At 40.3% G+C, this 17,940-nt stretch overlaps 1 protein-coding gene across 11 annotated transcripts in view; it reads left to right on the top strand.

Annotated features, from left to right (window-relative positions):
* Window positions 1-17,940, top strand: part of camk2d1 (calcium/calmodulin-dependent protein kinase (CaM kinase) II delta 1) — a 109,637-nt gene that overhangs the window by 2,686 nt on the left and 89,011 nt on the right. For all 11 annotated transcript variants that reach the window (XM_044342352.1, XM_044342353.1, XM_044342348.1 and 8 more), the window contains exon 2: window positions 383-477. In XM_044342352.1, coding sequence (XP_044198287.1) covers window positions 383-477 — 95 coding nt within the window. The remainder of the gene's footprint in view (window positions 1-382; window positions 478-17,940) is intronic.

A 17,940-nucleotide genomic window follows, 5' to 3' on the forward strand; every position in this document is an offset into this window, starting at 1 on the left:
CAGTACAAAGCAAACTGAAGCAGCTACATGGAATTCACCCATTTTTTTTTAAATTTGATTAGTTATACCTGAGTTTTTCCTGCTGTCTCACATGTCAAAATGTCTGGAAAAGGTTTATATTGCTAAAATGACCAGAGACATTAAAGCCGTAGTCCACCTACACTGGCGTTTTCACTTGCATTGCCTGATTAGACCTCTTCTCCTGACTGTGTGGGCGTGAACAGACTTCAAGGAGATTCAGGAGGTCAGAAAATGATCATTGTAATGCTACGATTCACTATTCTAATGTCGTTCTCAATATTATGGCTGCCTTTGAATATATTCTTGTGAAATCTCGTCATATATTATATTGACTGGTTCCTGACTCTTATGTGTCATGCAGGGGTGCTTTCTCTGTGGTGAGGAGGTGCATGAAGATATCCACAGGGCAGGAATATGCCGCCAAAATAATCAATACCAAGAAGCTGTCTGCCAGGGGTGAGTAACCTTTTGCTTTGGACAAACTGTACCAGTATTGTTAGTTTTTTTAGACGGTGGCAAGCAGTGGTACTCTGCTTAAAAACAGTTCCTTTTTTAGCCATGCTACCCCTCAAAGCGACTTCCTTTCTGACTGTACATGTTTTTCTCACGCCTTCACTATTTTGTGGTAGTCATGTCTGTAGTGGGGGGGTGGCGGCGGTGGTCAGGTTCCAAATGGTAGCAGCAACTCTAACCGCACATCCTCCTGCTTTTAAAGTCACTTTCACTTTCATGCTCTCCATCCCCCTTTTACATTTTTTTTTTTTTTTTTTGTAACTCCACTAATCAAAGTGGCACTGACACGAAGGAGGCCAGCAGCAGCTCCTTTTTTTTTTTTTTTTTTTTTGTTTTTGTGACTCATTCCGCGATATCAACCGCAGCCGCCGATTGGCGATGAGCTGTACATGACTCACAGCGCCGTCTTTCACATTAAAACACAAGCCAGTGAAAGCAGCATGTGTTGGCAGAACTGAGAGAAACTCTCGCTCCGTCCAGGAAGCGGAAGCCCCCGGATTCCTTTATTTTCCTCTCCTCACCTTTTTTTTTTATTATTCTCTCCCATCGTTATCTGTCGCGGCGTAGGCCGAGGCTCCCGTTGTCTGGATGTTTTGTCGCTGATTGATCCAGGCGTAAGACCCTAATGGGCGCATAACGCACAATTACACAAAGGAGATAGGCTTGAAAAGGCTCACAGTGATGGGCGAGCGATAGCAGCGGTGGCGGCAGATGCAGCGTCTCATGGGGGAAGCAGAGCAGAGGGGGTGGTGGTGGGGGGGGTTTCCTCACAGATTTAACAGCTGCATGAAGAAAAGCTAGACGTGGGAGTACATTTGTGGTTTCAAAAAAAAAGAGAAATCACTAACAATGAAAGGAAAAAGTAAAGAGATTTTGCTTTGCTCAGTGATGCAACAGTGTATATAGTGAAAAACTAAAAGCTTTTGGTTCCCTCGTCTAATCATCGCTGCCTCAGCTCCAGAGGTGAGAGGAGAACACGAGCGGCGACGGGGAGGAGGAGGAGAGGAGAAACAGAGGAGAGGGCAGAGGTTTTATAAAAAGGGAGTCCATGATTGATTCCACACTCGGATTGCTTTGGCCGAATTCCTTCGCTGCGAGCGTGAGCCTCCCTCACCTGAAGGAGAAAGCGAGAGTGAAATGGAAAGAAGAGGAGGTGTGTCTGTGTGTGTGTGTGTTTGATGTTGATGTAGGGCCAGGAGAGCGTTCGTCAACAGCGCTCGCTCTGGTGTTTGTTCAAGGTGAAAGCTGACTTTTCAGGAAGTGATTAAAAAGTTCTACGTAGGTATACGGTATTATCCAGTGAGATTTGTAATTATTCAAGGCTACAGATGTGATTCAAGATAATACTGGTTTATTTACAACTTGGGTAGTTTTGCTTGTCATTCTTAGGGGTAAAAATAAGCTATGGACTCCCAAGTTCACCGCTGTGGAAAATAAAAAATGACCTAAGCTGTAAATAACAGTGCAGACCAGTAAACAGCTGATTTACAGCAGCCTCCCCAGTCTTCTGAAACTGGACTGTGACCAGACTTGAATACTAGCGTCCTGTGATGATCACAGTATTCTCTTAACTGATGGAAAGGATGAAACTATGAAAATAAACTCCCAAGTTGTAATAAACCAGAATTATCTTATAACGCTTGAACTGAAAAGAAAAAAAACCCCTCCTTACTTAGACAAGTACCCAGTTGTCTCCCATGCTAATGAGCTGTTGTCGAGCTGTCCGCCCTCAAATGGCATCTAGTCTGAGGCTACCATAACAATCACTTTTGAAGCCTCTACTGGTGTTTGTGAAGTTCCATTCTCCCTTTCTTCTTGCCATCATTGTTACTGCTGTGATTTCCCTGCTCTGTGGCCTCTACCCCCACCATGATAGCCATAGCTCAGCTCACCACTGGTCCCACCCACACACACACACACACACACACCACAGTACAGCTAAAAATGTCCAAACAGCACTGAAAAACAAAAGTCAGGCAAACAGAGGCTGATAACATGCAACGTTTCTAGCTCTGCCTGTTGATTTTTTCTTTTTTTTAAAGGGGAACTCCACTGGTTGTCCATATCAGCGTGTGTTTCTAGGTGTTGAATTGTAAAAAAAAGTTAGTATAAATCCTTTTGTGGCTCCAGAGGAAGCTGTGTGGCAATTGATAAATTGCCTCAAGTGATGTCACTTGAGTCAGCGTCGGTTGAGGACTACAAGTTTGAAAATGAAAAAGGCTACCAGACCTCTGTAACCCGCTCCTCATCTCTGCTCGAGGCTAGCAGCTATTAGCATAACATGTCCCAATCTCCAACCAAACTGTTGGCAGTAAATTTGCATTGTGGGTAGTGTAGGAAGGAAGAAGAACATGCACGGAATAAAATAAGACAATATCGCTGGTTCTGCTGCATCAGTGTCGATCGTGAGTCCAACAATGTCATAGGAGCGCAGTGATTATTCAGTGGAGTCCTCTTTTATGCTAAAAAAATTTCACATTGCATTGTCAAATCATGAAAACCACTATAATCCAGCTTTCGGGGGGTTTCACACGACAGCAGTGGTACGCTGAATAGACAGAAGAGAGACGGCTCTGAAGGCACGTTCTGCCTTCAGGCAAACTGACAGTAGCGTACTGTTAGAGCGGCTGATAGATATTGAAGCAGGCAGGCTGATCTGAAGGTCACGTTCAGTGAGGGGAAACCCCACAGTCGCTGCCAACACTGCTGCTGCATGATGAGAAATCCCAAACAGAAATCTCATCAGAGAGGCTTTATGTGGCAGTAAACCTCAGCTTCACATCAACACCAGTGATTTCTGTTCTACCTTTCCAAGGAGTACTGACATGACTATCGCAGCTGAACTTTTAAGGATTAATCCGTGCTTTTGGGAAGCACACACAGTTGTATTTACATCCCCATCTGTTTGCGTGCACCCTTGGTTCATCTGATTTAACAGTGAGATGACGTATTTGTGGTACACCGGGGTGTTATGAATAATTATATAGAACCCGTCTTCAGCATTGAGTTGTGGCATCCTGTGAGAATATATTTGTACCACTAGTTGAAGTATCCTGTCAAAATATATTACAGCAAAGACACAGTGCAAGGTCACCCTTTTACCCAGGGGAAAAAGGAAGTGGGCCGCTGATATGTAGATAGGACACAGCTTGGATTGAGAGCAGTGGTGTGTCTCCATAGGGGGAAGCCTCAAACCGATTGGATATAAGACATGTTAGTTTCTGTCAAGACCAGTGTTTCCCCTCTAAACACTGGCGGACCGCCAGGCCAACAAGAACCCTCACCATTCCAACAACAAACCAACAAAACCTTTTTTTTTTTTTTAATGCCAAAAATAACAGCAAAAATCCATTCATCTGGAAATCAATAGCACTTGGGAGCTTCTGTGCAGCGCTGTTCTGAAACCTGTGTCGTTGCCTGGGAAACTCTTGGTAGCGTATCTCCTTTTAAGGAATAGGGCGGTGTGTAGCGAGTGTGTGTGTGTGTGTGTGGTTGAGCAGCAGAAAAGTGACAATGAATGCAAGCGGAGCAGAGGAAAAGGTTAGCAGTAAGTTGTCAATCTGGCAGTAAATGTACAGTACAGGCTACAATTTGTCAGTTAATAAATGCTGCAGCTTCTTAAGACCAAGAAAAGTCTGCTCCTGAAGTTAGCAACAATGGCCTAACCTGACCAGGCTTAAGGTGGATCAACCCTTAAGGTGGACCAGTTAAGGGTCAATCTCAGCCGCTCCTAACATCTACCTCAATACTTGAACACTCACTGAAATCAAGTATTGAAAACTTTCAAATATGGAAAGTAGAGTGGCAACCAGCTATCATCCTCATTATCAATTAATTGGCAGATTATTTTCTTGATTAACTGGTGAATCATTTTATTCTATAAGATGTCAGAAAATAGTGTAAAATGTCATCTCAATATCCCAGATCCTGAGATGATGTCTTCAAATGTCTTGTTTTGTCTGATCAACAGTCCAGAAAAACAGATTTAGTTTACAGTGATCCTCACAGATGAGGTTTTGAACAAAAAAATCTAGTTTTCTGTCAATCACCTAATCAATGAATCGATTAATCATTGCAGCTCAATGGGAAGTTGGTATCAAATTCTTGCTTGACTTTCAGTCTTGCGTAAAGTTCTGCAACCCAACTGGTTGGTGGATTCAGGTTTAAAGGTTGACAGTGACTGTTAGCTTACTTTTTGCTCAACGGCCATAAAGCACATATGTAGCTTCAGGTCCCAGGTTGGGGTTGGTTCTCAAATCTGGCAGTACCAGTTGCATTCAGTCTAGTCGGGTCTTAAAGGTGCTTCACTAATATTATCATCAACAATCTCTCAAATGACGGTATGCAATAGCAAAGATGTTGCGTGTAGTGATTAACCAACAGAAACTTATTACAGGACTTGGTTTTAGTGACTTTCAGCTCGTTTTGGTTTCATGGCCCACAACTTTACTGTTACTTTTCTTTATTATTATTTCCATGGCCGATTAATCTGCTGATAATGGTCTTGATTAATGGATTGATCATTTTCTCTTTAAAACATCAGAAATCATTCAGAATATGAATGCACATGAAAAATATTTTAGAGTTCAAAGTGATGTCATCAGAAGTCTAAACAGTCTAAAACCCCCCAAAATGAAATTTACTGTAATTTACTGAATGCTAATGATACTTTGTGTCTGCGGGATGGGAAAGTGTTTGCTAATGCGTTAAGCATACCAACCACTTTTTGATCAATATTTCCTGATATAAATTAGTTTAGGACGTTTTTGTATACCTGCTTTTGTTAAGACAAGATAAAGCTTTCATGTACAGAGAAGTTTGGGATGTTCCTGCATGTTAAAAAGGAATTTGTAGAAACGGACACATGTTTTCAGTTCTACTTTTGAAAAAAAGTCTCATGCACAAGTTTATCATTTCTTAAGAGCAGTTCTCCTTGGCTGCTATGAGAGTAAAAAGGCAGTGTTTTTATTTAACACTGTTTTTTAAAATGATGATGAAAATCATTGAAGTGAAGGTGAGAAAGCTCACGTGTGTTATTTATTAACTCCCCCACTCCCCTCCCTCAAAATAAAAGCTCTAATACTTGGACAAGCACAGAACATGCATCTGAAACATTATCCAGATGTAGTGAACTGAAAGCCTGTCTCCTCTGACATCACATGCTTGTATGAAGGGAAAACTAGGACAGTGGTTAAACACAGACCTAGTGATGCTTGGACTCGGTGGAGTGGAAATGATCACTTGACAAACCCACCAGGCTGTGGAAAAGCCAGCTATGGTCCGGGAGCCAGCCATTCTGTCGTTTTTTGCTTCTGGAAAATACCCGAGGCCCCAGCCACTCATGCTCTTCATTCCCATGGAAACAAAAGAGACGGAGAGCTAAATATAGTCTGTGGGGTAATCTAGGCGTTGAAGTATATTACAGTCTTTGTTATGTTAATTGCGCAAGTACATGATGCTGTTGGTGTTCTATGAATTACTCAGCTCACACATTTAGTTCAACAATCAACAATAATATTTTTTTGTCTTGATTCATTTACACACACACACACACACACACACACACACACACAAACTGTAGCTCAGCATGTCAAAGCCAACTGCTTTTTATGTCAGCTGTAAGCCCGGCAACAGGAGTGATGACCTGACCCTTGACCCTGCAATTTATATCGAGACTGGGTCAGCGGTACCTAAATCCCTCCTGCCACTACTTCCTCATCCACACACACGCATTAAATACTCATGCACACACACACACACACACACACACACACGCATAAGGAGTGCCTAAATAAAGTGCTCTATCAGAGGTGTGTGTTGCCAGTGGTTGGCTTAGCAGCTAATGACAGGGGCTCAACAAGCCATTTACACAATGCCCTGCTAAGACCAGACATGAAAGAGATGGATCAAGGGAGATATATACAGTAGTGTGTGTGTGTATGTTTATAAAGGGGAAAGAGACATATGAAACAAATCAGATTGTGTACAGTGTAAATGATATTTGAGTGTCTTGTCATTGTATAGTGCAGCATATCTCACCCCTCAGGTCCTGGCTAACCCATATGGCCTCTGATTTGGAGGACCAGCAAGCTGCTCATACAGACCCTGTTGACACAAGCATAAGTGATGAGTCAGTAACCCCTAGGAGAATGTCCTTTTGTCTCTGTCACTGCTTAGATAGTCTGTCTCTCATGCCTAAAGTGTGTCCACTAACTCTAATTGCTGTTGTCAAAGGCTGTAAGCTGTTGGCACTTAACACTTGACACCATCTTCGCATCATACATTTTTTTTTTTTTTTTTTTTATTGGAACACAAATCTGTGTTCCAAAATAGTTTTTCCTGGTATTTTGGTGTGTTAAGACAGAGAAATAAAACACCTTCCAACCCCCCACCTATCCCAAACTCTCAGAAGGAGACAGAAAAGAAAATGCACACATACAAAAAAACTAAATAAAATAAATAAAACACACACACAAAAAGTAAATAAAATAAAATAGGGAGTGAAGAACAATAAGAAGGATGCTCAAGGTGCCCACCTCAAAGAACGGATGCACTGAAAATCAATTGGGGTCCAGAGAGGTAAGAGTATTTACATATGAGGTAATAGGCTGCCATCTTTTGTAGAAATTTGCAGTTGAACCTCTTAAGAAATATTTCACCTTTTCTAACAACAGAAATGTTAAATCATTTAGTCAGGATGTAGCAGAATACCTCTGCGGGCTATGAGTGAGGCAACATCAGAATCTTTCTTAGTGAGACTGGCTGGTATAAGCTACCCCAAAGATGGCTATCAAGCAGCAGGGTTCTAGTGTAATATTAAGGGCTTCACCTAACATTAAAGAAACAAGGCCAGAACTCATTAATTTTCTGTACAAGAAAAAAACATGAGTATGATCCGCCGTTGATGAGCCACATCCATCAGAAGTATCACTTGTACCTGGAAACAACCTACGAAGCCTAGCGTTTGTAGAATGAACCCTATGCAGGACCTTAAACTGAATTAAACTCAGACAGGCATATGAAGATGTAGAGTTGACCCTGACTAGTGCCCCTTCCAATCATTCATCACATCAAGCTCAAGCTCCTTTTCCCAATTACCCCTAACCCCTGCAAGAGAGGCCACACCTGAGGATGATATAATTTCATATAAAATTGAGATCATAGCACATACCTTAGGGAGAGAAAGCACCTCAGTGACAAGAGAACCCGCTGGAAGCTGAGGGAAGGATGTAAAATATGTGCGAGCATAATTACGAGCTTGAAAATACCGGAACAAATGAGATTGGGGTAAATTATACTTAACACAGAGATCATTAAAAGTGGCAAATGAGCCCTCTAAATATAAAGCTGAGAAGCGAGCCAGGCCTCTCTCTCTCACAAAGTGAAAATTGTATCTAAATTAGAGGGAGGAAACAAGTAGTCATTACAAATGGGGCTGCATGGGGTGGGGGCATGGTGGTGTGGGGGGTTTTAAATGTTGCCTGAATTGTTTCCAAATTTTCAAAGAAGAGAGTACAACTGGATTTCTAATGTATTTGGGAAAACAAGAAGTCAGGGGGGCACAGACCAGAGCTGCCAGAGATGATGGGTAGGAATAATTGTCCTCCATTATACACCAATCAAGGTTGGAAGAGTTACACCAGGCATGAATTTTTTGAAGATTGGCTGCCCAATAATAAAATAAAAGGTTAGGCAATGCAAGGCCCCCCTCTTGTTTGCTTCTCTGCAATACTGCTCTACATGCTCTTGGGTTTTTGGCAGCCCAAATAAACTTTGAAATTGTTTTGTCTAACATTTGAATAAATTATTTTGGTAGGAATATTGGAAAACACTGGAAAAGAAACAAGAGTCTGGACAAAATGTTAATTTTAATAGAATTCATTCAGATCAGATTTAATTTCCATAACCAACTTTTTAGAATTCATTTTATGGAGAGAGGGGAGGTAGTGAGCAATGTTGACACCTAAATAACAGAAACTAGTGTGGGCCAATTAGGATGGTAGGGTACCTGATGGAATTTGTTTAGCTGCTGCATGTGATTTAAAGTAAAAGGTCATCAGCATAGAGAGATACTCAATGTTCCACTCTAGCTCTATAAATACCAGTGAAGAGTGGGGAGAATTTGAGTACAATGGCTTCTATCACTTCAACAAAGAGCAGGGGGGTGATTGGGCAATCTTGTCGGGTTCTTCTTGTCAGAGAGAAGTAGTCAGACCTTTGGGAATCAATTGTCACACAAGCAGTAGGGCCAGAGTATAAAAGTCGTATCCAAGAAATAAATTTAGACCCAAGACCAAATTTCCCCAGAATAGAAAACAAATAATCCCACTCAGCCCTATCAAAGGCTTTCTTTGCACCCAATAATATAACCATTTCAGCAGCTTGAGACGTACCAAGAGAAAGCACAATATTTAAAAGGCTTCTAATATTAGACATAATTGCCATCCTCTAACAAACCATGTTTGATCTTCAGAAATTATATCTGGCAGGCAAGGATCCAAACGGAACGACAAGACCATGACTAGAAGCTTTACATCTGAATTTAACTAACTTATTGGTCTCCAGCTGCTTCAATATTCAGGGTTCTTGTCTTTCTTGAGAATAAGCGAAATTGAAGCTTGATTTAAAGTATAATAAAGGGGCAAGTAGGTGGGAAAACGTCTTGTAAAAGTCAACTGGAAATCCGTCTGGACCCGGTGCTTTGTTGTTTTGGCCTCCTCTAACTGTATAGGTTTATACAAATCCTTTGTGTTATTGAAATCTATAGTAGGGATATTTAAGCTATCTAAAAATGATCTGTTGTAGTCTGTAGTTAACAGGGGGTTCAGATTAATAGATATTAGAGTAAAGGGAAGTGAAGACAGTTTATTTCAGTTGGATTGGTAGTTATGGAGTGGGAGGGGTCAGACTTGAGGTATGAAATGAGAGGCTGACTAACGTTTAAGTTGGAGAGCTAAGAGGCGGCTGGCTTTATTGCCATATCCATACTATGTTAGTCCATCTCATCTTAAAAGATATTCTGCTTTACCTATGGAGAGCAAGTCAAATCAGATTGTAGTTTAACCCTTTTACACACATAAACAGGTCTGGACAGGTCTGTGCTGAGAATTGCATCAGTCAGCTCTTGCTGTTTTTGTTTATTTTTCCTGGCCAAATGTCTGCTGTATGAGATAATCTCTCCCTGTGTTATAGCTTTTAAAGTTTCCTATGACAAAGAGGGCTAAGTTGACTCAGTCCTGAGGCAAACACCTCATGTCTTTCCACTACATCGTTCAACCAGAGGTCCCATTCATTCATGAATCCACCAACATACAATCTGAAATTGATGTCAAAGTCATACATGAGTCAAAGGCAGTACTGCACTATTGGCTATTTCTAATGTTATAAAACAAGACCTTGTAGCAGCTCAAAATAGTACAGTATATAAGAGAACATGATGCATGGCAACGCAGGATGAATAATAACAATTCCAGCTTGATGACTGCAGTTGTTTCCATATAAACTGAATGTGGTGGGCTGTGTGATACTGTACTATCTTTAAAATATATGATAAGTAGAGCTGAACAATTAAGTAATGGTTTAGGCAACTGACAGAAATGTAATCAATACAGCCCGACTAATAAGGATATTTGTTAGTTTAAAAACTGATAAATATAGTGGAAGATAGTAATTTTATTCTTAACATAAACTCCTGATGTACACAAAGAATTTTTACATGGATCCCTTAGATTAATACGTACTGAGAACAAGATGACATATTTATTACAGATTATTGCAGATGGGTTTTTTTCTTTTTTGGTTGATGATATGTATAGTGTGCACTGCTTTTCCTGCAGAACCTTGTTTCTCAAGGTTCTCCCTGCCTGTAAATGTGTCGGGAAACCCCTGTGTCTGTGTCATTGCCTTGTCCTGAGTGTGAACAACTTTGTAGAGCATTCTCTCAGCAGCATACAGTGCACGCTACAAATACAACTATGTTACTGCTTGAACAGAGTGTTTGTTGACTCTTTTTTCCAGTACCTCAGTATTTATTTTGGTACCAATGTGTTTGAAGCATCAATTATCAAAAACTGTCAAATACCAGAAGGTAATTCACAATTTTGACAATTTTAGACTGTATTTATTTAGGCAAAGTTCCTTTACAGCCATTTGTGTTTAGACATCTGTTGGCTTGGTTAAAGAAAAAATCCAAATATAACCCAGCCCTATTCTTTTCAGTCTTTGACAACATAAGTAGCTGTGTGAATAGCTGTCAACATTGATATCTGGGGTGTGATTCCACCCATGTTGGAAATTCCTTCTTGTTTTCTGTCTGTCTACTCTGACAGTGCTTCACAGGGGAAAACAGATGGAGGTTTGTTTTATCTCCTTGCTTTTCTTTATCTTCTATTCACTAAGGCTCTGTAAGTCTGAATTGATTTTTACATGAGCATAAAACCTCAGTGTGTTTTAACCCTCCATGATTCAGCTGAGACAAGAAGCTCTGGAGCTCTTGTACTGTCGGCCTTCAACTGTATCTGATTTTTTTTTTTTTTTTTTTTAAAGACAGGGGGAAACAAAGGAAGAAAGATTTGAGGTTGAGACACACCAGTGAAGATTAACTGTGGTCTAATGACAGAAAGTTATATGTGTTTGTCTATTTGCAATAATTCACCCTGGACTCCCTCTTCTTGTAACTGATGCACAGCTGCTCACGGCAGGCTAAAAATATCTCATTAGAACGACGCGAGGGAGCATGAAAAACAGAAATCAGGCTGCCATGTAATAGAGCAACTGTCAGCGGGAGTGGAGGACTCCCCAGACCTTGGCAAAAGGTATTTTCATCTCTGTGTGCCTAATTTCCCCATCAATCAACTGCCAAGAGAAAGACTTATCATTCCACTCTGTCTTTTTTTTTTTTTTTTTTTAAATGGTGATTAATGTTATTTCCTTCTCAGCTCTGGCTCAATGTGTTCAAGCTGAAGAGGAGATGAGTAAGTGAGAGAATGACAAGGATAAAAATAAAAGAATGGAGGACATGAACGGTATAAGATGTGTATGATAAAATAAAAACATGCCATAGAATCAGATGAAAAGCTGCTTAAAAACAGTCAAGGCAGTGTGACCTTTATTCTTTCTTTTGTGGAATTACTCAATGGCATTTTTTTCCTTGTGTTACTGACGATATTGAGATTTATAAGTTGTTTTAATGCTTAGTTGGTAGGCAGAAGATGGCAGGTACTGACTGTTGATGATGAAATACATTGGTGAGAACTAAGCTGATTTGTGTGCTATCACTCAATCAAAGCCCACAGGAGGCACCTCATCAATACTGATAAGCAGCATTGTCTCCTCTATTGTGGAATTATAACACTGGATGGATTTCTGTGGATTAGTGACCCATTCTCTCTGAAGTCAAGCCTTTGTTCGATGAATCAACCCGGAGAAGAAAAGGAACAAAAAAGGTCAATTTGTCTGCTTTCTATCAGCTAAAACCATCTCGAAAACAAATAGATTTTTGAGGGCTGACCTCAGTGATATTTTAGTTAGTTAAGAATTGTTAAATTTAGTATTAATGAACAAAAATAATCCATATAGTGTGGAAACAATTGGCTGATTTATTGGTAGATTAACTGATTTAATCTGTTTTTATATCATTGGAAAGTGAATATGTTTTAGGTTTTGGATTGTTTGTTTGACAAAATTAGTGATTTGAAAGAGTCAAATTGGGAATTTCAGCCTTTATATTGACTAAACATTTAATTTGATTAGTAAAAAATATCAATAGGTTGCAGTTCCAGTGCCATAATGTGCAGAAACTTTGTTGGGTGTCTCTGATACTTTTTACAAGACACTAAAACTGAAAATCCAAACTTTATGAGAAGCTTCTTAAGACAGGGTGAGGAATGATTTTACTGGCCAGATGTCTGAAATGAAACTATGTATTAAAACAATCCATCCATCATGTCACATGTAGAACACATACACCAATATATACCAATTTTTGGCATCAAAATCCATCAAACAGATGTTTTCCCCCCTGCTGAAATGTACCCGTTACCATTCACCTTTTTATTTTCTCTTCTACCTGGAGTGTCATTAACCAGGACCTCCAGGGTATCCTTGGCCATCCCAAGGTGTTCTCTCATTAATGGGATGTGTTATCCCTCAAGTATTTTCTGGATCTGCCCTGAATCCATCCCAGCTGGACATACTCTGAATACCTCCACAGGGAGGCGGCCAGGAGGAATCCTTATTAGATGCCTGAACTGCCTCAACTGCCCCCTTTCAGTGCGAAAGATCATTGGTAATAAGAGGTTCAGGCTCAGCTCCTTGTTAGCTATTCTGTTTATAATTTTCACAAGCATCTCAAGGAGCAGCTGTCCGGTATGGTGGCATCAGGATTACATCTCTGCCTTTTGCAGATGATGTGATTCTGTTTGTTTCACCAGACCATGACCTCCAGCAAGCACTGGGATGGTTTGCAACAGACTGTGAAGCAGCAGAGATGAGAATCAGCACCTCCAAATCTGAGGCCATACTCTACTGAAATAGTAATAGCAGAGGACTTTCTTTGGAAAGGGCACTCCAAGTGAAGGAGTTTAAGTATCTTGGGGATCTTGTTCATTAGTATTCGTGTTTCAGCTGCAGAGTCAGTTTGTCATGGCTACAGGTGGTAAGCCTGATGCCACTCCCAGCTTGTCTGATTGGTGTCATCCACTCAGGTGCTGTCTCTCCCCATCTCTTTGAAACATAGGGATAAACTGGAGTATTCCCTCTGGGCTTTATTCTAAATCCTCATTTAGCCAAGTAGGCCAGACACTCGAGGGATAGGCTGCCTGCCTTAATTAGGGCTTCTTTGTCTGTCAGATAGAGACTGGGTGCTCCAATCTAGGGAGGGCATCTTCTGGCAGTGCACTTCTCCGCCTTAATAAACCACTCTGCTGGCTCTCTAAGAGCACAAGATCAGTCCCCCTCTGTCCCTTTTCTTATCTCTGTCCTCTATGCACTTCCTGTGAATGGGAAGAAAGACGTCATTATTCTTCATGGCATTGACCTCCGAACTTTGGATCTTTTGTGTTCATCACTTGTTCTCTGAAGGGATAAGGGTAGAGTGTAATGTGTTAATGACCTGTGGGAGCTGAACTCCCCTAACTCTTCACATGCAACTCCAAAACACCCACCCTGATATGTATAATGTATTCATGTAATGCATCTGCAGTCCACAAGTGTGCAGAGGATGGGAGTTTCCTCCCGCAGCAGGATTTACCCTTGAAATAAAAAAACAGGTAGTTCTTTTCATAATGTTAGTCCTTGTCAGTTTCACAGAGGTGAGAAGAGATGAGCTTGGAGAGAAAGACATACATCCACTGAATACACGGTTCAAATATAAGTGGAATCAAGCTGTGAAAAGCTACAAAATATTAAAAACACTGCTTTGACTGAAAACAACTTTGGAAATTTAGATTCAGTCCATGTCTGTAGCATAAGGCAGTGTTCAGACTGGCAGTTTCTCTGCTTGAAAAAACACGACCATTGATTTGATTCAGCAGGGCTGCCAATGCAGGGTCACCTGGCAGAAAAGTTCAGCATGGCTCTATTTTCACCACAGTGCAATGTAACATAATCTGGTAACATACCTCCTTAAGTTTGTCAAGACAGAGCATAAACATTTTTGATCATTTTTTTGATCTGGTATCTTTTCAGAGTTGATAAATCCTGTCTCATAGTTGGGATGGGTATTACTTGTTATTCTAACTGACCTAATTTCAGTCATGTCTGTATGTTTGATAAATTCATTCCTTCATACAGGCTGCCAGCTACCTTTTTTTTTTTTTTTTTTTAAAAAGCACAATAACGAATCTAACCATATAAGGTTAGGTATACAACCAGTCAGAGTTAGCTGTGTGGGTTCATTTCATAAATGGATTTGGCGCTGTTCCACCGAGCAGTTTTGAGTGATGCATTATTAACCATGCGTGTCCAGTCTAAGTCAGAGAGACAAAACAACGCAAATATTGGTGACATGCAGCTGAAGTTGGGTGCAGATGAGAAACCTGGTGTCAAAGAAACGTCACGGCTTCAGTTAATGAGATACAGATACACAAAATGTAAATACAGTCTTAAAATAGCAGAGTAGCAGAGCGCTCAGTGTGTGTATGTGGAGAGTGTGGGAAAGAGGTGGTGAGGTTGCACTCAGGGCAGACAGGTGTGCTGGCCGTCAGAGCACATTCAGGTTAGCAGTAAGCTAATATGAATATGACAGTGAACATACATTATAAGCTACAGTTTAGTTTAGTTAGTTTAGTTCAGTTGTGGAGCAGTGACGGAGTCTCCTCTGACCACAGCCTGGAAGCTGAGGCAGGTTGCTTTAGATGCAACAGGCTAACAGACTTTCTTATTAAAATGTCATTTTATACCAGAAATAATCTCACTGATGAACTCAGTCAAAGGCATAAATGTGTTGTTTAAATCTTTTTTTTTTTTTTTTTTTTAAATATTTTTATTCATTTTTAGTCACAAGAGATGTGAAATAGAGCTGGTTTTAGTTTGATTTTCCTGTTTTAGCAAATTTAATAGGTTCTTAACTACTGAATAAGTGTAAGAAATATTAATCATAATCCAAGCTTTTCTGTTTGTTCTTCAGCATAAAGAATTAATAAGGTCCACTGTGAGGACAGAGAATTTCTGAAAAGGTGCAATTAATGAAAGATATTGTTTCATTAAGTGTTACAAAGGTAAATGTGAAAATTAATTGTGATATTGATTTTCAATGTAATGCCCGGCCCTAGCTTACACAAGCCAGAGAACGTAATGAAAGCTACATAGGAATTGTGTTATGAAGCACACTAACTAAAGGATTTATTTAGACCATTAAAACTGATTGTGTTAACTATATTAAACAGTTTGAAACAGTATACACAGAACCTTTTGCTAATGATGACCCCATGTAGTTAAAACGGCAACCTGGGGTCTCTCCTGTAATAATTAATGGTTACCTCACCACTAATGGAGTTTGCTGAAGTTGCCTCATGTCTCACAGGGACACTGTCTGAACCATGTAAGTAATACAGCCTCCCTAATTTGTGGACAGCCCAAACATATTGTGTAGCAACAGTAGAGGTGAAAAGCTGCCAGAACCACGCGAAAGGCGTCGATCCTTCCAGGGAGACTCTTGGCAAAAATCTTGTTTTGTCTCTCTCCTTCCTCCTCCCATCAATATGTTTTCTCCCTCTTATGCTCAGTGGATGAAATCAGGGATTGCATCACTCACACACTGGAGATGATTTGAGTCATGTTTTTAAATTCAGCCACAGCAAGAGTTTTTTTTTTTTTTCTGGCTCAGAACGAGGCTTGGGTGGTGCAGCAAGGCAAGACTATGTGGCTTTGATGATATCCAGAAAATGTGGAACCTAAAGCACCTCTATTCTATCCTATCTGTTTCCAGACTCTGTTGGACGGTAAAGCTTCAGGTTGCTCCTTTCTTCTGCCTCATATTTTAACTCCAGTAAGATGCAGTCATGTATTGACTACTGTAAGATTACTGTACGTGATGTTGCCATGACAGTGATGACATACTTCTAGTTCTTTAAAACATTCAACACCAGAAAAACACTATAGCTGGAATCTAACCTGGCCATGTACTGCATCTCTTCATGTCTTCCTGTTTTAGTCATAAGATTCAGATTGTAAGTGGCCCCTTTAGATGAATTTGATGAATACACATTTAGTCAATAATAATGTCTCTAAGGCTGTTTTAATGGTAGAAGAGAGGAAGAATAGGAAAGGTTGAATATGAGGTTGATTGATGGTGAAAACTTAGTAATGAAACAGGAGAGAATGGAAGTATAATGTAGAAAACATCCAGATCTGTAAATTCTGTGATCCAACAAGCGAAGGGTCAAAATCTGTCTCCAGCAGCTCTCACTGGCACCCTGATGTTACACTTTGATTGAAACAAGGTCTCCCTTGAAAGGAGTGAATTTAGATAGAGATAGAGGGCACAATGGCGACATAAAGAGGGGAAAGAAGAATTAGGATGTGAAAAAGAATGGATACGGACAGAGGTTAATGATGTTTTTGTTCCTGCAAAGGTTTTCTTTTGCAAGCGATATAGAGAAGGGGTGACAGGTTAAAAGGACACAAAGTGGGTGAGGAAATACAGAGTGAATGAAAGGAAAAAAGGTTGGAGTGTGAAATTGCAGAGAGTTTCAGCTTTGTGGAGAGAAGCAGTGATGTCAGCCAAGGAAAAATGATCAGTGTGTGGGCGAGAGGTAATGGAAGTGAAGTTCTACTCATTGTGCTGTGCAGTAGTGACTGGGAGGAAAGGATTGTCTGTCTGGTCCAGCAGTCTACTTTAGTACATATTAGTGGCCCTTTCAAATGTTTAATATCAGTGTCAATACAGTAGTGTAATTTTAGTACAGGATGATTCTTAATGTCTGTGGTGACTTTTCATTGTGTCACCAGCAAGTCCAATTTTTTTTTTATTTATCTAGTGAGTGAATATCTCAACTTCTACCCAATGGATTTGCACAATATTTGGTACAGACATTCCCCATCGAGTATGAATTGTTTTTTTTTGTTTTTTTACCAAAGCCACAAATACCATGCCTCGTAAATCCACTATTGCTTAGGCGCTAGTCTTTCTGGCTACTTGGTAAAGTTGATATTCAGTTCTGTTCTGTTTTTAACTGGAATATTGATAGCAGCCTTTATCTCATCAAATTCCTGTCTCTGGGAATGTTTAGAAATAATCATCGCTGGTCAGTCATTAACTTATTTAGACTGGGAGTGTACATATTTGACACAGGCTATCTGAGGTTTCCCGCCGATAGTAGAACTGAATAGATGCATTTTTCATAGCACAAGATACATTTAGTGTTGTCTTTTGGTTGTGAAGTAAACATGTCACAGTGGGAAGAGGAACACTCTTAAGGGTATTGGACTGTTTAAATGTTATGTCAGAGCTGGTGTTCTGCCAACCTGAGCCAGATAACACATGAAGTCAACATTTCTTATCACGAGTTTAGTTGGCTAAACATGCGACTTGGCCTGTTACTGTAGTTTTTTGCGGCGTGACCTGATCCGCAACTCTCCAATCTTGACTGATTGGATCTGACAGTAATGCAGCTGTCGACTTGGTTTTAATTATATTCCAGCTGCATTAGCTGTGAATGTTATCTCTGTAAACTCTCATTCACACATCGCTCACAAAGCCATCATGCTGAATGTGGCACAGTTTATAACAACCTCTAACCCCTCTTCAATCACACCTTATTTCTCACTCTTTTCTTTTTTGGCTGCTTTGTAAACATCTGCTTCCAGCTCCAGCTTCCAGGTTTTGTTAAGGGTTGGCTTCAGAATGTTCTTGGCTTTCTTTTTATTTCAGTCTAATAAATATCGTGGCTGGACTGTGCTTGGAGA

This window comes from Thunnus albacares, chromosome 22 (genome assembly GCF_914725855.1).
Source record: "Thunnus albacares chromosome 22, fThuAlb1.1, whole genome shotgun sequence".
Lineage (NCBI taxonomy): Eukaryota > Metazoa > Chordata > Actinopteri > Scombriformes > Scombridae > Thunnus > Thunnus albacares.